The sequence below is a fragment of the Ambystoma mexicanum genome, chromosome 9, assembly GCF_040938575.1.
Source record: "Ambystoma mexicanum isolate Mex_15411 chromosome 9, UKY_AmexF1_1, whole genome shotgun sequence".
NCBI classification, from domain to species: domain Eukaryota; kingdom Metazoa; phylum Chordata; class Amphibia; order Caudata; family Ambystomatidae; genus Ambystoma; species Ambystoma mexicanum.
The window spans coordinates 787,254,480-787,280,278 of record NC_090931.1 but is presented as its reverse complement, the minus strand read 5'-3'; the positions used below and the strand labels follow the sequence as shown (position 1 = coordinate 787,280,278).

The window sequence follows — 25,799 nt, the reverse complement described above, 5'->3', positions numbered from 1 at the left end:
TGCGCTGTCTTGCACCTTTCGCCGTCTGGATGTAGAGGGATGGATCTGGGGTGTCTGAGTCTTATTTCAGCAGCCTCTACCCTGGTCACATGACTGTCTATCCTTATGGGACTTTTCAATCATTCTGTCTACCAAAATGGATCGATTCTCTGAGGATGCTCTCTTTGCTAGTACTTTAGTCCGTTTGGCCTCTAATGTTTCAAATGTTATGTTACTATGGGCTGGATGTGATGTATGGGTTTCTTGGTCTTGTTCTTCCCAGCCTCCATGACTTAGATTTAAGTCTGACGAGGGTTCCTCCACAGAGTCATCCATCTCATAATCCTCTTATGGGGATAATTGCAGCAAGGGATCTTCTACATCTTCTGCTATCTATCCTCTCTTCCTGCATAGGCCATAGCCTGGACGCTTGTCCGGAAATGTCCTGGCTCGAGGTTGTTGCTTTGGGAGATCCTACCCGATGGCATTCCTTTTAAGTTTTTGTGTAAGTTGGTTTAAGTGAAACGGTTCTTGGGTTTCTAATAAAGCTCCTCGAGCCACCACCCCTTGTTGTTTTTATCATTGGTGCATTTTGAGATTTGTTTTCAATTAATCGAATAATGACTGTCGGGTCCAGCTTCAGAATTCCTGCAGGAGTGACGATAGCCCAGCAGACCCCCCAAACCTGCCGACCCAACAGTCTTTGAGTTACAAATATCAAGCTGCCAAACACAAGGGGAAAGGGGAAGTGGAGAAAATAAGAAACACAGGTTTCTTCTAGCCTTGGCCTTCCTCATGACTGGATTGGACAGAAGAACAGAAGATTACCTAAAAGACAATCACAAAAACATTACAAGCTTTTTTGCTACTTCTCTACCCTTTTCCCATGTCACCTCTCCCAACCTCCCTTTCATAGCTTCAGCCTATGCTTAGTAGCCGATAGGCCCCTTTTGATGTGTAAAGTTGGCGAGATGCTTGTCCTCTATTAAAGTCTTCCACATTTACTGCTGCTGATTATCAAACTACCTTCAGTTACTTCTAACCTTCTATTCAGATATGCTTCTTTAGTTAAAGTCTCTAAATAAATACTTGGTTGCCCTGTATGCTTTCCTGCTTCGGCTTCCTGCTTAAAATGTGCAAACTGGCAACACACTTCCTCATTAAGTCTTTTTTTTGAAGTGAAGCAACATGTCTCTCACCTCAGTGAAAACAAAAAGTTTCTGCTTTCTTAGAAAATTATACTACAGCACGTTGCTTGCCTTCACGCGCCTCTACGTGGATTTGTGTTACTTCAAAACCTGAATTATTGTCAACTGCTGCTGCGTAGATGAAGACTCCTTTGTTGCGCCCGTGTTCGGACAGCCGCATAATATCTTTTGAAACTGACTGAATAAACACTGACAGTATTCCGGCAGATCAATGATGTGATGCGCGCACTCTTGAACACGTTAGGTCCTTTTCTTTAACGCAATACCCGTCGGCTCACTCCTCAGGCTGACAGCGACGGTAAGCAGAGCTACGCAAGCTGTTTATTTGTATGCTGTAAAAAATAATTATTTACAATTAGTGCGTTAGTCAAGGGAAACGATGCAACGCTGTTTACCCGCTCGCTTGGGTTAATAAGTACGCATGGCTTACATATGCTGCAACAAGCAGTTTTACTCCTTGCCAGATATGTTACAACTACATGCATCTGTTGCACAAGCATTGAAGAATTCACTTGCTAATCCTCTTCTTAGAAGAATCGTTTAAATACTAAACTGAATACTTTTCTCTGACAAATCTGAAATTGAAAATTCACTTAGCTTCCTTCTTCTGTAGTTTTGAGTACTTCTCTTCCAAGCCACTACACTGGAGCCGCACAATACTTCTGAGGGTATTAGTCTATGGATGACTCCAATTGGTTCTACATACAAGTCTTTTTTACAAAATTAAATGTCTCTGGTTGCTCGTGCTGCAAAAGCTGTGACCGGCTCTGATGATTTCTAGAATGAAAGGCAGTTTAGAACACTAAAATGAATTCCAAACTACCTCACACGCAGCCTCAGCCAATCAATGCTGCTGCACATAGCCTCCATCTTGCCCTAGGGAAAAAAAGGTTTCCTGAAGAATACATTAAGGAAATTCCATTGTCACTGTAACCCATGCTCTTTCCACCAACCACTAACTCCCCCTTAAGTATCTGTCTAAATCTTAGACAGTCCACCTCTCCAGACAGATTGTCTCAACCTAGTATAGTATGGGACACTGACAATGACTTTCCTTTTGTTTTCGTTAAACTTTTGGCCTGTTTTTGCATGTCCCTGCTAAAAATTAGGAAATGGTCCATGCTCGCTGATGTCATTCCAGCCGGCTCATCCAACATAACCACCTCTGCCATAGATGTTCTCTTGGTGTTACAGCCTGTTAAAATCATCTGAAGATTGGATGCCAGTTGGATTTGGGTTTGTGTCCGACTCAGCCCGGCTTCTGCTGCATGTCCTAGGTCACAACCAGAATAGATTTGTGAATGGTCCGTGGTCTCTAGAGTGGCCTGCACATCTAGTCCGATCCCAAGTGGCTATGGTGTTTGAGATGGGGCCAGCGGGTGGCTCCCTCAGTTTCTATGCAGTGACTTCTGTTCAGGTCTCGTGCCCTCTCCCTTAGGCGTCCAGTGGGGATGGGCTTGGGTGGGGATGGGCTTGACGTCAGATCAACTTATACTTGTTTGGTTTCACATTTTCTGCTCCCAATGTTTCCTTCATTTTTCATTAGTCGTATGGTATCTCGAAAACACTCAAGGAAGGCTTTTTTATCTTCTCTAGCTTCTTCTATTAGTTTGATGAGCATTTTGAACATCATCCCCTCCGTCTCCTTTTCCCTTGATCTTTTTTCTCTTGCTGCAGAATGGGATTCTTTGAAGATGAGTTTAGAGTGCATTAGGACTTGTAGAGTCGACTGTTCCTTGAAGTTGTCATTTAAGTTTTCATATCATTTTAAAAAAGGTGATGGAGATCCTTGATCCAATGGCAGCCTGGAGTTGAGCAGTTTGAACATCCCCTCTGTCTTTCTCCATAGCAGTTTGTGTATTGGCTCTTTCTCTGGTGTTTGCAATTCGCTCCTCTGTGTCTCTAAACACTTGGAGGCTTGGCAGGTTCCAGGTTGATTCCATATCCGAGTCTTCACTCAACTCTTCACTCGAACTCGATGGATGTAGTCATAGTGACTCTGCTCCCTGTGGATTATCTCACCCTTGGCCTCACTGAATATCAGTCCTGCTGGCCCTGTTAGTTTTTCCTAGGGTTCGGAGCATCATCGATTTCCTGGGTATATTTCAACTTTTCGGGGGAAAGAGCAAGCTAGACTCTGTGTCTATTCCTACCTCCGCAATTGGCCTCTTTCCCTTCCTTTGGGATGTGGCCATACTCAATTGCAGAGTCACGCTTGCAGTATCTTTTACCAGGCGTGCTGCCAATACATTATTTTCCGCTGCGAATGGTGCTCCCTGTGCCTTATCCCTTCTTGCTTCCATACTTGAGCTTAAAGCTTCTACTGGCGTGATGTATGCCTCTCATTTTGTTCTTCATTACATTCATGAACCACAACTAGGTCTTCAGGTCGGGGGTCAGCGTGCTCTAGAACTTCAGTCATTTCGCCTCGGGGGCTTCTCATTAAACTGCCAGCCCCAGAAGGGCAGCCCCCCATCGCCACCTCCTTCAATACGTTGTTTACTATTTGCTTAGTCTCAAGTAGAGGTGGAACCGGAGAGTCCATACAAGCAACAAGTCTGCATCCGATACATCTAGCCATACACTATCATTGGATAGCTTCCCAGTATCATTGCCTATGTTGTTATCCTGTCTGCCTCAGTGTTCTTTGCCAGCTTGTACCAGAGGCTGGGTATCCCTTGGTTTGAAGTGCCATTTAATGTTCTTGTATTCGGAGAATGATTTGCTCCTTGACTTTGATGCATGGCACTCTCCCTTTTTTCCCACCACGACTTTCACCGTGGAGGGAGATGCCGCAGCTTTATTTTCTATCAAAGTGGGGGCTGCACCTACAAGGGCTCTGTTGTTTCCACTGTAATGTGAATTCCTAGAGGGCGTCCAGCAGGGTTTCAGGATGGGCCACCACCTCCCTGGCCTGTAATTCTGTTGCACACACACCCTCTAAGGAGGTTTGGTCCTTGTTCTGAGGCTCCTTTGTGGCTTCCATATTGTCTGTGGGAGGGAACAGATTTTCCGATTGATTTTTCAAATGCATTAGGATTTTCTCCTTCCTGTGTGGATGAGGGAAGGAGACTGCCTCTTTGATCGGTAGGTCGCCAAAGACCTCCATCGTGTCAATGTCCAGATGACTGCTGGCGGGTGATACGCCGGCGTTGGGTTTTTCTGTCGCGATCAAGCTTCCTCGTTATTCCACCACTGGGGCGACGGGACATTGCGGCCAAAGAAAGAATTGCAGGTTGCTCGCAGCATACAGTTCCCACTGGTGCCCTCTGATTGGAGTCAAGCCCCCTGTTAGGGTGTATTACAGGTGAAGGTGAGGGGGGCGATCGCAGACCCCTCTGTAGCTATAGTGGTTGCAATTGTAGCAGTTCACATTGGACCAGTTACACCTCTCCCCCAATACCTACATTCATCAAAGTTCTTACTTAGCTGTGGGTCCTCTGCAGTCCTTGCAGCCCTCCGATTTCACGAGGCAGTGTCCCCTCCATGGACCCTCCACGAACACTCTGCAAACACTCTGCGATGCTCTGCGTCAGGAGTGAGGTGTTTAAAGTAGAAGCTCCTCCTTCATGGAAAATGAAAGGCAGGCTTTCTGAAACGTTCCTCCAGCAGAATGCCGCACAGCACTGCCAAGCAGAGTCAAGCAAACACTGCATGATAGGTCAGTTTAGGTTTTGGACCGAGAACCTTCCTTATTTTGTGACATCCTGATGACCACCTTTTTTTGTTTTGTAGCGTATGGATTTCCTCTTTGCGATTTGGAACCAGAGAAGGTTTTTCTTTAAGTTTTCTAATAAAAGTCTGTTTGAATCATGTCTTTGTGTCTGTCTTCTATATCTGGCTTACCAGAGAACATAAAACATTCCATGATGTAAGCTTATCGTCTATGACACTAATAGAAATATGTTGCTTTGATTATGATGAGTCAAGATATCTTCAGGGAGCTTCACTGGTTATGCAGGATAATACTCATTATGAAATCACCAGAGTAAGTCACCAGAGTAAGGGTAGACATCGCCTCCTTCGAGCCTGTGTTGCTTTGGTTTGATTCACAGTAACTGGTTGAATGCAGTTGTGGATGATATGAGCTCAAGGAGCACTGTCTGGTACTTACAGTGAGATGCATAGATGTTTTTACAATGACCCCTACAGCCTTTATATATACAGGATAAAACCAAAATCCCCATGTTTCTGGACAGCACAGAGGGCCCATGACAGTGACGAGTTTGAATGTTTTTTCTTTTACAAAGTATGTTTTTCTGTCAAGTTGAGCACTGGTGGTTGTCCTCCGAGCCTGAATGCAGGAACCTTTTGGCAAAGCTTCATCTGTTTGGTTCCTAGGCAAAACCCCTCTTCGAATGGATTGTGTCCTCCCACGTATTCCTCATCTTAGATATATCCTTGCCTTCAGCTTTGCTGCTTTGGAAATGTTTTCTCTCTCCACCAGAGGCCGCTCCACTCGAGGCTGCAGCGTCTATGTCCCTCGGCGGCATCCGTCTTGCGCCAATGTCATCCATTGTATAAATGCCTCGAGTGTGCCCGTTGGCCTCAGTTCGGTTTTTCCGGTAGCTTCGCTTCGAGAAAACAGCGCTTCAGTTCGTACGATAATGTAGTCTTCGTCTAATCCTTCCACACCGAAGACTGGATTCAAGAAATGCCAGAAATGTGGGAGAAAGATGTTGCTAACTGCTCCCCATCGGAATGGCCTCTGGTGCCTCGGTTCGGACCACCGTATATATGAGTGCAGTTCCTGTCAGTCGATGACCCGGTGGGGGAGGAATTCTCGAAGTTTTCTTTGAGAGGGAGAAAAGACTCTGCTGAGTCTTCAGCAAAACGTCATAAAAAATCTAGGTCGAGGAGTAGATCCAGGAAGTACTCTTCTTCTTCTTCTAAAAAGGCAAAGAAAAGACAAAACTGGTCTCACTCTTCCTCTGTGTAAATTATAACATGTCCGTCGAGACATGACTCCCCAAGAAAGTGGGAAGGCTTTAGAGCATCTATGTTAAAAAATGTTGAGAATGCCACCTAGAGCCCCTCAAAAAAGTCTAATGAAGGCCATGCCCCTGCTCACAAACAAAGTGACAGGGTAAAATCTAAGACAAGACAATCCGACAAAAAATCATCAAGGGTGTCGTCCAGGGAATCTTCCCAGACACCACATAGAAAAAGCCTATCGGTGCATAAATCGGAGGTAGAAAATGGCATCAGACTCTCATACGCCATCAAAGTCCTCATCTAAAACGTCCTCGAAGCCTCTATCGAAGGGGGTCGAGCACAAGGTGTCGATGACCCAACTCAAAAAGGTTACGTCGAGTGCACAGTCGATGGTGTCGAAGGCTCCTTCGATGGTGTCGATGGTCTCGACAACTCCTTCGACGGCGTCAACAATTCCTTCGACGGTGTCGAAAATTACCTCAACAAAATCGAAAGTAATGACTACAACATCGACACCATCGATGCTTTTGTCGACGTCTTCATTCACTCCAATGACAAAATCGACACCAATGTCAAAGTCTATGCCACCTGAAAAGGTGTTTCATCCAGAAAATAGACATGATTTTTTTTAGAACCATGTCATCCATATATGAAGGAGATTCATCAGCAGAAGAAGAAGAGGTTTCAGCTGCTGGTGTTAATTTGGTACAAAACAAGTCCCTGGGGAGTTAATTGACCCTCAATCCTAGATGCAAGACTTATGAGTTCTTGCAGTCAGCAAGTGGTCTGGATACATCTCCAGAATATGAATTTGAAAAGCCTGACCCACCTGAATATGCTGATGCGGTTTATAGAAAATTAATGAACAGGGTAACTGAACTCATGGGATGGAGTACAAATTCACCTGTCTATCAGGAGGATGACATGACTGACATCCTTTCAGGAGGACCTCAGCAAGACCCCATACTTCTTTTTCATGTAGCCTTACAAAGGAAGGTTAACACTGCATGGGAAAACCCTGAATCTATTCCGGCAGTAAATAAGAAGTATGTGTCAAAATATAGACCATGTCCCTCAGATCCCGAATACTTAAGTAAACACCCATCTCCTGAAAGTCTGGTAGTTCAAGCAGCTACCTCTACTAGAAATGCTGCATACCCTACAATTCCCCCAGATAGGGATGATACAAAGATTGATCCATGGTCCAGAAAGATTTTTACATCAGGGAGCATGGCTTTAAAATCCACAAATGTAACTTGCACCCTTGCAAGATTTACATATACCCTGTGGGACTGCATGTCAGCGGCAGCTGAAAACATCCCGGAAGGTGAGGAAGGTGAAGGGTTCCTATCCATAGTAAGGGATGGAAAGGAGGCTTCGGGGGAATGCCTTCAATCAGGTCCATGGAGTCTAGTACGGTGCTGCGCAGATTTGCGTGGCTAAGAAAGTCAGGTTTTGCACCGGATGTGCAATCCAGGCTTCTTAATATGCCATTTGACGGCTCAAGGTTGTTTGGCAGCAAGGCGGATGAAAGTTTGGAGAAGCTGCCCACCTCCAAAGCGGCTGCAAAATCACTCAGTGCCGCTATACGACAACCTCAACATTGCCCCTACACAGGCTCATCTTCCTGGAGGGGTCGTCCCTTTCGATTTTATTCCTCATTTGGGAAAGGAAGGGGACAGGCCAGTCAAAGAGGTCAAAGGAAATTTCCTCTGGGGCGAGGAAAAGGTGCTAGATCTGCCCTAGCAGCGGCAACTGTCTCTTCAGCCGCTGCTGCAACTGCCGCAAAACCACTCTGAGGTTTTGACCCACAAGACCCCAGTGGGAGGCAGGATCTCACAGAAGAATGGCGGGGCATTACTTCAGATCCTTTTCAAAAGAAACCTCTGAATCACCCGCCGGGATTCAACTCTGTCAAACATCCAGACCCGCTCCTGTTGCAGGAAATCTTAACCCTGCTACAGAAAGGTGCAATAGAGCATGTACCTGTAGCGGAGAGGAACAAGTTGGTATTTCCCATATTTCCTCATACCAAAGAAGGACAGAGGACTGAGACCAATCTTGGACTTGAGAAGCTTGAACAAGTTCCTCAGGAAAGACAAGTTTATGATGGTCACACTTTCTCAGATCCTTCAGGCTCTCCAACTCCAAGACTGGTTGGTATCATTGGACCTTCCGGATGCTTACTTTCATGTGCCAATCGATCTCAAGCACAGAAAGTACCTGAGGTTCGCAATTGGCAATTCTCACTATCAGTTTCGAGTTCTGCCTTTCGGGTTGACCTCTGCCTCGAGAGTTTTCACCAAGTTGATGGCGGTGGTGGCAGGGAGTGTTTTCACCAAGTTGATGGCGGTGGTGGCAGGGAGTCTCAGGACAGGGGGATTCACGTCTACCCCTACCTGGACGATTGGATGATCAGGGCACGTTCGCCAGAACAAACCCAGGAACATCTGTCCAAAACTTGCCACTTCCTTCACAAACTAGGGTTTTCTCTGAATTTAAAAAAGTCAAACATGATACCATCTCAGAAACTCTCAAACTCCAGTTTATTGTAGCAGTCCTGGATACTTTTTCAGGCAAAGCCTCGCCTCCCAAAGAGAGAGCTCACCACATTCTGCAGATGCCCAGTATCTACCGGCCTTCGATTTTCTCAGGTTGCTCGGTCTTATGGCATCCTGCATTTTCTGGTGACAGATTGAGGATGTGATCCCTTCAATGCGAAAGGGGCCCCCAGGGGTCCATAACGTCTATGGAAACAAGGCGAGTCACCACACACGATAGATACGCCAGACACGAGGTTGTATTCCCAAAGCTAGGGTTTATTACAAAGCAAAAGTCTCAGTTGGCCAACTCGGTCTCACGCCCCGCGAGATGTATCTCTAGACCTCATGAGGGACGCAAGAATTACGTACATCAGTTACATATATACAAAATGCTTATCAAACAATCAGCTATGACCTGTTTAACACCCCCCTTTTATTGGGTTTCTTTGAACTTGGTGTGATGATGGACATCTCCGACAACTATGACACCTTCAAACATCTAGTCTAGTAACAATTTGCAATTTGTGAGTGTGGAGGCATCTTTCAGTTGTTGAATAGAGCACAGTGCTTCTGTTCTTGGAAGCAAGCTACATACGGGGGAAGAGTTGCATTCCAGACCTTGCTATCTATTAGGTGCTATTCGTGTCCTGGGAGCCGACACGCTCTAGAGGGGCTCAGCAAAGGGGGGCCGTAAGAGAAGCATAATTCAAGCCTTTAGCTGTATTCTAACATATTCTACCATATAACGAGACTGGCTGGCAGCTGCGAAATGATTAAATGCCCTGGCGCTCAGCTTCAAGGCTACATTCGGGAGGGAGCCGGGCATTCCTCCTGGCGCTGCCTATGTTGTGTTTCAACAAACTCTTGTTATCCTCACGGCCCTGCGGCCTTGTCCTTTTTACGTGCAGACAACGTTTTACAGTCGAGCAGTGTAAGCAGAAAATATACTGCGAAGCAATAGGAGCAGAAAGCAATGAGCAATGGTTAGAAAACAAAATGGCGATTCTTGTTACATCAAAATCCCCGTTCATTGGCAAACTCGAAAACCTATATTCTGTCATATCGTGCAGGAAACGGTTGGCCCACGGCCACCAAAATACGTTTGTGGTCACCAGGTAGAGTAGAGGTATCCATTTTTCTAGACTGACAAATGGTCCCTCAGGACTCAATGGTCCCAATTTTCAGGGAAAATGTCAGATCTTTTGCAAGTTCCAGCCAGAGTAGTACAGGATCTGCAATGGTGGGCTTGCAGGGAACATATCCTCAAGGGAGAATCTTTTTGGCAACCATGGCCGGATATAACCATAGTAACGGACGCCTCACTCTCAGGGTGGGGAGCTCACACCAACGAGTTGACAATCAGCGGTCGTTGGTCTCCATCGGAGTCCAAACTACACATCAACCTACTGGAGGTGAGGGCAATCAGACTAGCGCTGAAGGCCTTCCTGCCCTCTGTACAGGGAAAGAATGTCCTAAAAATGACAGACAACACGGTGGCCATGCACTACCTCAACAAGAGAGGAGGAGTAGGGTCACATCCACTGTGCAGAGAAGCAATGCAGCTCCGGTTCTGGGCAATACAAGAAGGGATCTCTCTGCCAGCAGTCCATCTAGCCGGAGAGCAAAACACAGCGGCGGACGCTCTGAGCAGGCAGAGCACAGTTTCCCATGAGTGGACAATAGCTCAGGAAGTCCTTCAAGAGATCTTCGCCCTTTGGGGAACCCCACAAGTCGATCTGTTCGCAACCAGTGTAAACAGGAAATGCGAACTGTACTGCTCAAGGGAATTCCTTCCGATAGGAGCTCTATGGGGCACGTTCGTAGTGGACTGGGAGTTTCCACTTCCGTATGCATTTCCTCCAGTCCCTGTGATCTCTCAAGTAATCAGGAGGTTGAGAAAGTTCAGGAAAACCATGATCCTAATTGCCCCGAATTGGCCATGCCCATGACCCGAACCTTCTGGACATGTCCATCTGCCCTCCAATACGTCTTCTTAAAAGAGAGGATCTTCTCTCGCAAGAGGAAGGTCCCGTTCTCCATCCATAGGTCAACACACTCAACCTTCACGCATGGCTTCTGAGAGGTTGAGATACAAGGATTGAGACCTTTCGGATGACATCATGGAGATCTTGCTTTCGGCCAGAAGGCCAGCAACTAAATCTCTGTATCGGTATCAGAGATAAGATTGTGGACCCGTTTCAGTGTAATATTCCCGCAATATTATCTTTTCTCTTACACTTGGCCAATCTGGGGCTCCAGGTTGGCACGATAAAAGGTTATTTAGCAGCGCTATCCATTTTTAAGTGCTCCTCAGAGGAAGAATCTTACTTTAAGATACCTTTTGATAACTAAATTCTTAAAATGTCTAAATAATGTGTTTCCTCCAATACCTTTTCAAGTACCTGTGTAGGACTTAAACTTAGTACTAAAGTTCCTCACATGCATTCCATTTGATTCCTTACATTCTTGTCCGTTAAGGCTCCTTACTTTAAAAACAATACTTCTTGTGGCAATTACATCAGCCCGCAGGGTGAGTGAGTTGCAGGCACTTTCTAGCAGGCCTCCTCACACCATCTTTTATAAAGATAAAGTGGTTCTTAGGGTAAAACCCTCTTTCTTGCCAAAAATTGTCTCAGATTTTCACCTGTCACAAAAAATAACACTGCCTACTTTCTACCCTCCTCCTCACGCAAGTAAGGAAGAGAAAGACTACATAGATTAGATCCTAGAAGGGCTCTCAGCTTCTATATTTCAAGATTGGCAAAATTACGTCAGTGTGACCAGCTTTTTGTAGGATACACTGGCTGCAAATTGGGACTGGCCGTGACTAAGCAAACATTATCTAGATGGATAATTTGGGCTATAACTGAATGTTATAGATTAGCTGGGAAAGATCCTCCAGATGGGCTGAGGGCTAATTCAACCAGGGGCATGGAAACTTCAACATCACTTCAAAGGGGTGTCCCTGTGCAAGATATTTGCGCAGCAGCCACATGGCCATCCATGCACACTTTTATAAAACATTATGCTCTAGATTGAACTTCTTCACAAGGAGGTCTTTTCACTAAATCTGAACTTCATTCTGTACATGACTAAAATGTCTGTACTCCCACCTCCAATACAAAACTGCTTTGGGAGTCAATCTAGGATGAGGAATACGTGGGAGGACACAATCCATTCAAATAACAAGTTACTTACCAACTGTAACGTTCTTTCAATTGGATGTTCCTCCCACGTATTCCTCATCGACCCTCCCAGCCTACCCCACAGTACAGTTTACGTGGTTTACACTCTAAATTCTTTTAAGGTTTGGGTCGAAAAGAGGCACACCATTAACTACAATCCATTGGCTACAATATTAGGAAAAACAGACCTCAAGCCAACGGGTGCGCACAAGGCATTTATACAACGGATGACGTCGGTGATCGACGGATGCCGCAGCCTTGAGTGGAACGCCCTCTGGTGGAGAGAGACATTTTTTTTCCCGAAGCACCAAAGCGGAAGGTAAGGATCTATCTAAGATGAGGAATACGTGGGAGGAACATCCAATCGAAAGAATGTTACAGTTGGTAACTAACTTGTTCTTCTCTTTGATGAAATCTAGAATGCAGGAGTATTATGGTGAGTAGCAGAAAACTCCCCATGCTTCACTGTGGGCAGACCTCTCTCCAATGGATTGGGACAGTCCGGTCACCACCTGTTCCCCTCAGAAAGCAACAGGTAGTGCTTCATTGGGGAAGTCCTGCCCACAACATTTGTATCATTTTGGCAAGGACTCCTAACAGAGTGTAATCAGTTTTGCACTCAATTGAACTTAACAAATCACTGTCATTTACATCTATTATTAGTGAAGATCATGTATAGTATTTAAACTCACTGCTGCACAAAAGGGTGATTGCAATTTCTGATTTTTTTACATTTACTGGTAAAAATAAGTTTGTGAAACAGGTTACGAACGTGACAGGGATCAGCATAAAAAAAACACACAATAGAAAGTACATCTAAACTGTTTTTTGTGGAAGGTTACAGTTGGGGCAAAATAGTAAATGGAGAAGGCGTAAGTGGCAACTGAAGTGTCCGGATATCTCCAGGTGAAATTGCTACTAAAAATATGCATGGTAACTGAAAGTTCCCAAAAGTCTCTCACAGATTAAATGGTATCAAGATCCCTTCCTTCCAAGCCAAAATATCTGCGTTTGTCCCGAATGTCCACAGCTTACATACTGTAAGGGTGCAGAAGGAGGAGACTGACACAGGTGGCATAGCGGTTACTATAGAGTTTTATTCACCAAGAAAATAAAGGGAAACGTAACTTTCCCTACTTTGTAATTGGTTATTTACAACGCGCTTAACACCCAGAGGTTTCTAAGCGCAGAACTGGGGATTGAACCTGTGTTGCTTCGTGTCATCTTGCTTCCAAGGTGAGTGTGTTGCCCCTGCGCTATTCTATGAGGGGTTTCCCTGCCTCTCTTAAAATGCTAATGGGTTTGTCAGAATGTCCTTGTAAACCAAAGAGTCTGCCATCCTGTGTCAAAACTCTAACTCTGTCCCTTACACTTATAACTAAATTAGAAGGTTGCATCAATGTTCTTGGTCCAGGAGAATGACTCCCTTCTCCTGAACGGGGAACAGTTCTGGTTGCAAGTTCTTAACCAGTGGGAATGGCTCCCTTACCCTGGATCACAATATTCTGTGGTTTAATCCTTTTTGCAGATTCAACTACCAGGAGAATGACTCCCTTCTCATGGTCTCTGGCTTCACTGTTTCTCATACAAAACTAGGGGGAATGACTCCCTTCTCCTGGCCTCTTGGTCATAGTGTCCTTTTTCCTATAGATGTAGCACTACGCAGAGAATGACCCCCTTCTCCTGGTATCTTGATTTCACAGTCACTTTACGCTTACCGATACTCTGGAAGGGGTTGGGGGGAGAGGGAAATGACCCCCTTCCCCATATGATTCTTGTTTCACTTTTCTATCCTTCTTTCTCAATAGTTCCTATACAAGTAGGGTTCTTGACCCAGGTTTCCCCACTATAGCCCACTTGGTCTTCTGGCTTGCCAAGTACAGCCGCGAGGGAGACATAGGGTTGCGCTCTCTGGCCTTTTCAGATTGTGGGTCCCAGAGCCAGGTGTCCTCATCTCTAGACTTGGGCAGACTTGGATCACTCTCCTGCCAAGTACTGCCACGAAGATGATGACTTATACTTCTCCTTTCTTGTGGGTGCGGGTCCCAGACCCGTATTTCTCTATAGCTTTGTTCCGGCCGACCTGGTTTACTCTCCTGCCTGGTACTGCTATGAAGAAGATGGTTTATACTTCTTCTTGTGGGTCTGGGTTTCTCACATTAGATATTTAAGGTTCTTTACCCAGGGGTTCCTTTCTTGCCCCTGCTCTGTGGGTCTTGCTCTATTAACTTCTTTGGAGTCTTCCCTGACTCAGTTGTGCCCCCACCGACCGTCCTGGCTACCCACGTACCTTTAGATTTTTCGCCGTCCTTCTCTGGTCGGTCTCAGGCTCTTCCTTCTTTAGTCTCGTGGCTTCCGGTTCCTTCTGATGTACTGAGGCGGTTCTGCAGGCTCTGGTCTCTCGCAGACGGTGCGTCTGTACCTGACTGCACAGTCCAGCTTCTCCGCGGGTCCACACCTCTGCTTCACCAGCTTCCAAGTCGGTCCTTCAATGCCGGATCCTTTGGGGACGTCTCCACCTTCTTGCCAGCCTCCCAATTAGCAATCCCTTCTTGCTTCCACGCCAAACTTCTTCCTCGCTAGCAGCTCCTCAAGGAAAGGCTTGACAAACTCCTTAGTCCGTCTTCTGTCTTTAGGTTGTTGTTGCTAGTGGCTCTTAGTGGAAAACTAGAATGTTCACACCTTCTTCTGGTAGTGATCTTCACAGTTCTGCACCTCCTCCTCGTCCCTGTCTTTGTGATGCAAGTCATACTTGGGTAGTCTGGGCTCTTCTTCATCTCAGGGGATTTGTTAATCTACGGTAATCTGCCCAGTAATATACCCAACCACCCCATATACCTGTGTATGGCCAGTGACTATGTCCCTTTTCTATTTACTATGGCGGTGGCCATCTTCACTAGAGATTGGGTTTGTGCAATCTCTAGTGAATGCTATGGGAGTCCCGGGCTCCAGAGGCAGCGCCACGGGGTGACTGTGCCCCACTTTGGCGAATCATATAGATGGTTCTCTCCCCTCCCCCAAAAATTGGGAAGGACCTATGCTTTGGAGGGGTGTCGGTTGCTAGTCACCTGAACAGAAAAAATGTTTTTCACTACAGCTACCAGAATCCTTTGAGTCTAATTAGACACACCTGCTTAACAGCCTCCCTGATGATTATTTGAGATAAGAAAGCGCTAGGAGGAGAACAACTACAGACCGCAGAACTGCAGCTGAGGGATCTAACCCTGTTAATACTGAGTACCTGATTTGCAGTAGAAGGGATCTAACCCTGTGAATATTTGTCCGGTTTGGGATGTGACCCAGCTACTTACTTTTTGCAACAGGTTTAATTGACCAGGACCGGTAGTGCGCGCCTCACCCACCTTCTTTTTTGTACTCAATCTCTAGGATGGTGTTACGCTCACCTGGTCTCTGCGTAGGCGTTGGGGCACGGTTGGAGCCCTCCCTGAACTTGAATCACCCCCTTCAGGCCTCTCCCTCAGTAGAAAAGCTGTGAGCGGTGGTACATGGTGATACTGCTCCTGCGTGGAGATAAGAGTGTGTGAGTGCACCAATCTGTGATTGTTGTACCTCTCGAACCCTTCATCCCAAAGTACGGTTTCTGTAAGCATACGCCGACCCATAAAGCTCACCTGTGAATTATGGAAGAGAAGCTCTCCGTCCTGCTACTTCTGACAGGGGCGCGTCGAATGGGATCTAATTCCTTCACTGATCCCTGATAAGGATTAGTCCAGTCCAGCTACGACTACGCTTCTCCGTATGATTGGTAAGTCTTTCTTGAGCTCTTGTGATGCTGTTCGTTCTGTTTAATGTCTTTATATGTTGCTCCTATTTCTGCCCGCAATAATGTCTCTTCTGTTTTCTTCCCTTAGATGGAAATGCAGCCTCAAAGCAGCTGTGAGGCGCGAGACGCGGCCGGATGGAAGATGGATGCTGCTGCAATGTTCGACAGCAGGTAAGTGAAGGTTTAAGGAAAGCGCGAAGTATGGCGAAGCCAACCTTAAACAGACTATTTTTTTGATGTCTAACCTTGTCTTCTGTTTTTCCTTGCAGGCGCTGCTGTCGACGATGGAGCGTGTCATGCTGCGGTGACAAGATGAAGATTTCGGCGTTCCGGAAAGTGTAAAGATGAATACTTGGTTTGCCAAAGAGATGTACAGGTAAGAACAGCTTCCCCCAGTTGGTAAGTATGTTGGCAGGAAGCAGGATGTCCAGGGAGTAGGATCTTCAAAGGTAAGTCTGATCTCAGGCGACGGTGAGCGTTACACTGCTTGCAAGTGCAGAATAACGTGAAGCGTCTGTCTTGAGGATCGGGGCAGAGTATATAAGATAGTGGGCACGCCCATTAGGGCCGGTTTACCAGCGATGCCCTGCCACTCCTAGAGTGTGAGCATGTGCAAAGGCAATCCATTAGCAGCCACACCCAAGAATACACTTGGGGCTGCTTAATGGATGGAATGTTCAAGGTTAATGCATCTGAAGTGCTATGTCCATAATAAAAGCTTTTTGGTGTTAAATGGATGTTCTTGTTTACTTTTGTTCATGAGCCTGGTGCCAAAAGCGCCAGGACAGTGTCCACCCAGGTCTCCGGTGCATGCGACCCCGGCATGCCTGTGCCCCTGACTTCATGACCATGACAGATGGGATGTATACCTGGCTGGTGACAGCCATGAGTCCTCGTGGGGCCCTCTCATTGCTCAGACCTGCCTAAGCTCGGGCTAGTGGGCTGTTAGCGGCCCAGTACATCCCCTGACACGGGGTTGATTTCTCAGACACCTCCTCTGTTTTCCATAAAATAAAAAAGAATTTGCAAGATATACTGATTCAAACAGATGCCATAACCATGCAAGATTAATTGTTGTTTCCGCAGCCATGTAATTGTGTCTGAACTGCAGTGTTTGCAATAACATCATCAGCGGAAATTTGATGGCACATCCATGCATAGGTGAAGAAATCTAATTGAAACAACTTGTAACATAGCTGTCTAAACTAGTTGTATGCCTGATCAAATGCCCTTGTGAACAAATCTATGTAGGTGAGAACAGTAAGGGGATGCATGGTGGAGTGCAAGAGTGAGGGTCACATAGAGCACTTGAAATCCCTCATTGCAGACATTTCATCCAGGTGGATCAACTCAGATTTCAGGTAATTGAAAGGACCCCTTTGGCCAGTAGAGTGAACAGATGGCATAAATTACAGAAGAGGGTCGCTTACTGAAGTTATAGACTCCCAAGCTTGTTTCCTTAGGGTATGAGTGAGCCGCTATATTTTAATTGCTTTATCTGAAGCATGATGCATGCTGTGAGTAACCTTTTCCGTGTTCATGGACAGAGAAGGAGTTATGAATAGGGAAACATTTGGATTACAGAATGTCCTGGTTAGTTCTAGGGTGGAGCAGTGCTCTCTGGGAAGCATAAAGCAGTGAACAGATTACATAGTGCATGTGAACTGGCCATGGAGATGTGTGTGATTGTGTAATTGATTGAATTTAGTTGGGAGAGTGGAAGATCTGAACTTTTTAATGGTAATACTTTAATATGTTCACGTCAGCTCAAAATGTTGTGATACTGTAATCCGTGAATATGAAAGGTTGGAATCTTCTATTACGCTCACCTGGTATCCACGGTGGCGCCACACGATACTGGATGGAGTTCTAAGCGCTATCCCGGACCCCTCTCTGCTTGGTTATGTGCCAGATGTTGGGTAGAGCCTATTACAGGAGAATGGAGGGTTAAGATACTGGTTCTGTGATGGGTGGACTCCCACCTCCTTCTGGTCCAAATCCCCTCCTTTGTGGTTATTGCTCAACTTAGGTTTTTGTGCATTGAACTCTCCGTCCTGCGTCTCTGTGTAGGGGCGCCTGGTTGGTGTGGGCGTTCCGTGGACCTAGTTGCTTCACTGGTCCGTGTGCCCTTATGTCGGGTCCAGACCGGCTGTGACTCTGACTCTGCTTGCTGTCTTCCAGGTGAGTTATAATGTCTTTTCTGTCTTTATTCTGTCTCTTTCTTTCCCTCTGTTTTCTCTGTCTTCTCTGCGTCTTGCTCCACTACGCTGTTCCCTAACAATGTCTCTTTTTGTTTTCACAGGGATGGTTGCAATCTCGGAGTTGCCGCACCGATGGCGAAGACCACAGTGAGTTATTAATGCGCGCAGCGCTGCTCTGTTTATTGGTGTTAATTGCTAACCTGTGTTCTCTTCTCTTCTTTGTACAGGTTGCAGTGATGTTCCGGAGTGATGAGCGATCGAAGCATTGCTTGCCCAGGTAAGTGCTTTATTAATGCTGACCTTGTTCCTTCTCCCTTGCAGGTTGCGGTGAAACCCAGAGATGAGCGAGGTAAGAGATGAGCAGGGTGCTGCCAAGACTCCCTGCTTGCCCAGGTAAGAATTGTTATTAATGCTGTCCTTGTTTCTTTACCTTTGCAGGTTGCGGCGAACTCTGGAGATGGGCGAGGTAAGCAAAGTGCAGGATGGATTCAAGACCGGTTACTTCACAGGTAAGTGTTCTTGCTCGCTAATGCTGTTCTTGTTCTTCCAGGTTATTAATGGAATCCGGATCTAGGGCTTCAGGATCGGGCCGCCAGAGAAGCAGATGAGCAGGAGCTGGACATGGTGAGCGTTACGCTGCAGGAGTGCAGAATAACGCGAAGCATGTTCTGCTGTTTGGGTGTGGTTTAAGTAGCACAGGTAAAGTCGTTCCAGGCCAAGTAGTTCCAGTCCCAGCCACACCCAAAACACTAGACTGCATGGCTTGGTTCTACCGAACTGAGCTGTGTAATAGGCCTCCATGTTGGATTAAGGTCCAAAACTGGTATTGCTTTATTCCTGATAATGAGCCTTGTGCCAAAGGAAAATATCAGTAGAAACATTTGTATGTTGTCCTCTTGTTCAGAGAATAGAGTATGGAGAGAGTGCGATATTGCTTTGGAGCACCAATTGTAGGTCAATTTCTGTTTGAGTATTGAATTCCCAGAACCACCAGACAATAGTGTGGCTGAGACACAAAGTTTATTATAGTTGGGATGTCAACAAGAGTTGCGATGAGAGATTAGGAACTTGAGTGCAGCCTTCTCAAGGATACCAGAAAACACATCAGACCATCGTCCCCCTAAACGCAAATACATTGAACAGAGTGAACTGCCTGGCATTGGAGACAGCATGTTAGATTTCTTCTCAGTTTTCAAGATAAATATTCTTTGAGCAGAACAAATCTCTGAAGCATGTAATAAAGGTCCCTCTATTGAGATGAGACCCACAGTTGCCAGGAGGTTAGATGACATACCTTGGATGGTGAATCACTTTTGTTGTAACATCTAGCATTTTCTGTTCATCTGGGGCATGTACCATTGGTCTAGAAGAGGTGCGCCTGAGGTGCAGCCATCCAGATAAAGGAACACTGAGATCATCTTGAGGTGGTATTATGCCATCAAAGGGGTAAGCACATTCATTAAAAAAAATCCTTAGAGCCATTTAGAGGTGGAAAGGTAGAGCTATAAACTGAAAATGTTGGGTCACTCTGCAAAGCCAGGAACTGATGGTGAGGGGTCCTTATGGGTTTAGGAAAATATGCTTCCAATAGGCATCCATCAAATCTAGCGACACTGGAGGGTCCCTTTTGAAGAGCAAGGGCATTCCCTTGTGAAAAAAGAAAAATGGATTCACTCTCAAGTCCAAAGCCAGTCGACAAACACCTGAGGCCTTGTGAATTGCAGAGGTGATTTAAAAAAAGAAGCATTCATCTTTTGACTGCTGGGACAAGATATATATGCACACTTTTGATTCCCGAACCTCGAATACCTGCATTATAGCATTCTTCTTTTCCAGATGGCATGGCCCAGGTGTCTGACATGCGTCTTTTGCTAGAGGCACAGATGAGAATTCCATGTTTGTGGTCATGCTGCACAATCCTAAGGACCAATTGGCCTGCAATGGTCTGCAGCCAAGATTCTGAAAAATACTGACAATGGCCCACAACCGGTCTCTCCTGCTTGTCCCACCTCCGTTCAGTTGCCTGGAACCAAGTTCCCTTTCCCAATAGCCGATGTGCCTTCACTAAACTGAGCCACCTCGAAACATAAGATATTCCTGTTTTTACCCCATGAAGTTGACCTGAGAATCTTGTCAAGTCTTATTTCCCTGAATCCTGATGTCACATAGCCAATGCTGTTATGCAGTTGCTTTGTATCCTGTCTAGGACAAAAATACTCTGCCCATCAGCAATTGGACGAATCAGGGGGATGCCATCCTACTATTTCTATAGCAAAAGACACGTTTTTGTTTTTTTTTAAGATAAAATGGAGCAATAATATAACTAAGCTTGCTAGTTTATCTGAAGTGGGTCAACATTTCCGTTTGCATTTTTCTCCTCTGCAGAGAGGAAGGATAGCTCCGGGGCAACGCGTTTGTCTTGGTAGCAAGACAACGCAGCGCAACACAGGTTCGAATCCCGATCCTGCTGTTCGAAACCACTTGTTGGTATTAAGCACGTTTTAAAAGAACAAATATAATATAATATGGCTGGGGCAAAGAAGAGTTCTGGAGGTAATGTGTGTATATGATGCCAGTAGCTGGCAAATGGTAAATACCTTCCCAGTGCCTATCAAAAGCTTTATCAATACTTGTTTGTGGAGCTGTGTAATTTACTTGATTCTTTTATTGCATGCTGGTGAATTTCTTCCCCCTTCCAACACCTGTCACTGTCATTTCTGCACCCATCCCTAATATGTCGTTGCACATTCTGACATGCTGACTGAAGGACCAACAGCCCTGGGTGAATTTGACTTACAAGGTATCTTGTTATTCCTATTTCTTAGGACTCCACTTCACGCAGCAGCTTTCAAGGATCATGTGGAATGCTTACAGCTTCTGTTAAACAACAATGCACAAGTGAATGCTGCAGACAATTCAGGGAAAACTCCTATAATGATGGCAGCAGAAAATGGACACGCTATGGCAGTTGGTACGCATGATTGGGGCTCTACAACAGGCTGGTTTGTTGAATTAGTCCTTGGATTGTAGATATGAAGCAACAGCTTGTATGACAGGTGCCATTGTAAGTACAAGATAGCAAACACACTTAATGCCAAAAACGCACACTACCTAGGTCTTCTGCTCATCTAATTAAAGGACACTAAAGGTAATACACAATGCATGTGATACAACTGGTTAAGTAGTAACTAGCATCACATTAGGATGTGTTTAACAGTGGTGCGACTTCTCGAGTGAAATAAATGTGATAAATATTTACCTATAGGAGTACCAATACAGATCAGGTTTTATAGTTTAGAAATTATGCCAACTAGAATGTTTTCAGGTTTTAATTTTGATCATCCTAATTTGCTTCAAGAAATCCTAGAAGCACCTTGTAGCATTGTCTGTTACATTTAAATGACAACACACCAGAGACGCACAGAAAAGGATCATACTTATTTTGTTAAAGAAATGGGTGGTTGTGATAAACACCTATAGATTAATCTCGGGAATGAGCTAAGCTAACAGTGCCAGCATGGGTCAAGTAATAAAGTGTGTCATGGTCTCTGTTTAAGGTAACTTTATTCTCCCTTTCTAAATTTAAGTGGTATCACTCTCGTCGAAGTCCCCATCACCCTCCAGTGTGCTGCCAAGATTTAAAAGGAAGCGCATCTGAGGAAACAACTAAGCGGCCTAGGAGTTTTGACTCTCAAAGTAAACAGTGTTTCCCTCTGGGAATAATCTAAGTAAAAGAAGTATTGGCCATGTCAACAGTTTTGGCTTTTCTGTAGGCATGGGAAAGGCATTTGCCATTCACTTCCGTAATGGTATTCACTGCCCATTGATGGTAGCAGCTGCAAAATAGTGTGAGTAGCTGGGCATATCATAGCAATGCCTGGCAAATGCAAAATACTTATTCACAAGGCAAAATTATTGGCTTTGGGTATCACGTGAGTGAAGCGTACCTGAAGACTTGGAAGAAGATCTTGACGTGGCAGCCAGACTGACGATGAGCGTATGACGCAAGGAACCGGCCTCTCCGCCACCCAAGGTTTACACAAGGTGGAAGATGGACCGACTCCCAACGCCACGGGACGCACTCTCCTGATTTGCGTGGCATCAGGACAGTGCAAGCACTGACAGGAGAGGCAGATGTTGAATGTCCAAAGACTTGTGAAGTCGGTAGTTTGTGGTAGAGTCGAGCAACCGCAACCACTGGAGGAACAAGGATGGCAGGCAGGAGGTAGATCCGACTGGAAGCAGCAGGGAGACTCAATGCCCCAAAGGAAACAGGCGATGAGTGTGGGAACCTGACCCAAGAACCGTACAGGGAAGCCGACCCAGGAACAGGACTGGGAACCCAACCTAGGCACAGAACGGGAAAACCAATCCAGGAACAGGACTGGGAAAAACAACCCAGGCACAGGACTGGAAAGGACTGAGAAGGGGAACCCAGAGAAAGCGAAGCAGAACCCAGGGAAAAACTCAGGGGGCCAAAAGGATCCCCAAGACCCCAAAGGACAAAGGACCAGAAAAGCTGCAGGGGCAGGAACCCAGGAAGGGTTCAGACAGAAGCTGGAGACAGAGCAGGGCAGAACTGGTAGGTAGCGAAACGAGCGTTGAACACGATCAGGACAAACCTCGTTGAGATGCGACTTGCTCCTGATCGAGGCTCGCTTTATAGGATGGCCGGCACCCGAGAGAGGCTTGAAACGCAAGCCGCCTCGTTACTGGGTGCCGGCACATCCAAAGCGAGGCTCGGAACGCGAGCCCTCGCTGTGGAGAGAGCCCAATCAACTGCGCATGCGCGGAGGAACCCCAGAAGCGCTCCCCGTGGCGGATCCCCGCAAGCGGAAGCGCGGGTAGATCCGCCAAGAGGGAGGAGAGCGAGTAGGAGCAGAGGACCCCGGTCTCCAGGTAAGTGGCGTGACACTATGACCCCTCCCAGGATGACCAGGGGCCCCAGGCTTCCAAGGGAACTTCTCGTAAAAAGCACGCACTAAACGAAGTGCGTGTACATGCTGTTGTGGTTCCCAAGTGCGGTCACAAGCTGAGTATCCCTTCCAATCCACTAGAAAGTGTAGTACCCCTCTATGATAGCAGGCATCACAAATCTCCTGAACCTCAAATTCGGGGACACCCTGAACTAAAACTGGGGCCGGGCGAAGGGGAAAACGACCAAAGGTGTCGTTGACGTGAGGCTTCAGAAGGGAAACATGAAAGACTGGGTGAATATGCCAAGAACGTGGGAGCTCAAGGTGAAAAGCTACATAGGATAGGCGCTTGGTTATCCTAAATGGGCCGAAATAACGTGGAGCCAGCTTAACCGGCAAATTGTCAAGTGGCAAATTCCTAGATGATAACCAAACCTTATCCCCCACCTGGAGATCTGGTTCCACACATCGCCTTCTGTCAGTCGGAACCTTCATACGACTCCTTGTAAACTCCAAAGTCTTACGTGCCACTTCATGTTGTCTCTGGATGGAAGACACCAGGTCATCAGCAGACGGAACCGTACTAGCGGGTACAGGATGGAAGGGCATCAGTTTCGGATGCTGGCCAGAAGAACAGTAGAACGGACTGATTCCAGTAGAGGAATGGATGGAATTATTGTACGAAACTTCAGCAAAATCCAGACACGCCTTCCCGTTGGACTGTGTAGCGTTGGCAAAGCAGCAAAGATACCCCTCTAGGGTCTGATTGGTCCGTTCGGTGAGGCCATTGGTCTGCGGATGATAACCAGAGCTCATGGCCCTGTGAATACCAAGATGGCCACATACCCTACTCCAGAAAGATGACACAAACTGCGATCCCCGATCTGATATAATCTTTTCTGGAAGGCCATGTAAATGGTATACTTCATGCAGGAAGGCTGATGCCATCTGAGAAGCCGTGGGTATCTTGCTAAAGGGGATGAAATGAGCGTATTTCGTAAAGCAGTCAATTACCACCATTATGCAGGTACATCCGTCGGAGGGAGGTAGGTCTACAATAAAGTCTGTGGCTATGGTGTGCCACGGGTACGGTGGCAACTCAGTAGGAAGAAGCAGTCCTAGAGGCTTTCTTCTCGGTACTTTCGTCTGGGCACAGACGGGGCAGCTCTCCACATACTTCTTGACGGAACTGGCCCACCCCGGCCACCAGAATTGTCGGGACACTAGTTCTTGCGTAGCTTTAATTCCTCGATGTCCCCCAATCAAGGAGTCATGAAAACCATGTAGTATGCCATCACGGATTGGCCCTACCGGAATGTACAACCTCTTCTGAAAAAACAGCAAACCGTCTCGTTCTGAAACCAATGATTGCTGCAGTAGGTTTGCACGTTCTGGATCTGCTTGGGTAGCATCAAACATGGCTTGCAGGTGAGGAGACCGTGCCAACAAGAAATGGTGTGGAGAAATCAATGGGGCACTCCCACCAACCTCTCGCTCCACCTTCTCCAGAGAACGTGATAACGCATCCGCCTTCAGATTGGCGGTACCAGGGATGTAGGTAACATGGAACTGAAACAGAGGAAAAAAAAAGTCCCATCTAGCCTGGCGAGGCGTACGGCACTGTAAGGAACGTAAATACTGTAAGTTCCGGTGATCAGTACGGACCTCTACAGAAAAGCGTGCCCCAAGCAGGAGATGTCTCCATTCTTCAAAAGCCATCTTTATGGCAAGCAATTCCTGCTCTATAACCGCATAGTTCCTTTCACTGGAATTCAATTTACGTTAATAATAGGCCACTGGATCTTCAACAGAGGTCTTAGGCTCACACTGCAGAAGGACCGCTCCAATGGCGAAATCGGAAGCATCTGCCTCCACAATATAGGGCAATTCGTCCTGGGGGTGACGTAGAATAGGGGCGGTGGTAAAAGCCGTCTTCAAGGTGGCAAAGGCTTGTGAAGCTAAAGAATCCCACTTGAAAACAGTCTTGTTGCTGGTCAACCTTGTGAGTGGCGCTGTAGTTTGGGAAAAATGAGGAATAAAGCGCCTATAAAAATTGGCAAAACCCAAGAAGCGCTGCAGAGACTTTACATCATGTGACTGCTTCCAATCTAGGACGGCCTGGACCTTCTTGGGATCCATCTCAATACCGGTATGATTGATCACATATCCCACGAATTCTATGCTGTGTTGATGAAAAGAACATTTCTCCTCCTTAGCAAACAGCTGGTTAGAGGATAAACGGAGAAGGACTTCACGAACGTGTCTCACATGTTCCTCAAGAGATCTTGAAAAAATCAAAATATCGTCTAAGTAGATCCAAACTGATATTCCAATTAAATCACTGAAGATGTTATCCATGAATCTCTGGAAGACAGCTGGGGCATTACTTAGACCGAAAGGCATCACCCTGTACTCAAAGTGTCCAAAGGGGGTCTTAAATGCGGTTTTCCATTCGTCTCCATCTTTAATGCGAACCAAATGATAAGCCCCACGTAAGTCAAGCTTAGTGAAGATCCGCGCTGTGTGGAGGGTTTCCAGGATGTTACGAATCAAGGGTAAGGGATAGCGGTCCTTTATAGTTATATCGTTCAATTGACGATAGACCATGCAGGGTCGTAAAGCTCCTTCCTTTTTCTTTACGAAAAATAATGGAAAGCCCGCAGGTGACTTCGAAGGGGCTATATATCCCTTACTTAAACATTCCGATAAGTAGTCTTGTAGCACTTGACTCTCTTCCTGGGTTAACGCATACAGCCTTCCATGAGGAATTTCTACGTCTGGCAACAAATCAATTGAGCAATCAAAAGAGCGATGTGGGGGCAATGGTATATTTCCTGGTTCTGAGAACACATGTCCAAAAGCGGCATATTCCTGGGGAACATGAGATATGGAACAAAGTCTCGGACTTCTGCCAATTGAATCCAAAAGTGTAGAAGAGACAGGAGTCTGGGTTGGCAGGTTGCAATTCTGGGAACAGAAGGTGGAAGAGAAAGACAAGGTACAGGTACTCCAGTTAATAACTGGATTGTGGCATTGCAACCATGGTAA

At 46.2% G+C, this 25,799-nt stretch overlaps 1 protein-coding gene across 4 annotated transcripts in view; it reads left to right on the top strand.

Annotated features, from left to right (window-relative positions):
* Window positions 1-25,799, top strand: part of ANKRD44 (ankyrin repeat domain 44) — a 1,456,106-nt gene that overhangs the window by 1,242,548 nt on the left and 187,759 nt on the right. For all 4 annotated transcript variants that reach the window (XM_069615728.1, XM_069615729.1, XM_069615727.1 and 1 more), the window contains one exon: window positions 20,661-20,806. In XM_069615728.1, the coding sequence (XP_069471829.1) occupies window positions 20,661-20,806 (146 nt within the window). The remainder of the gene's footprint in view (window positions 1-20,660; window positions 20,807-25,799) is intronic.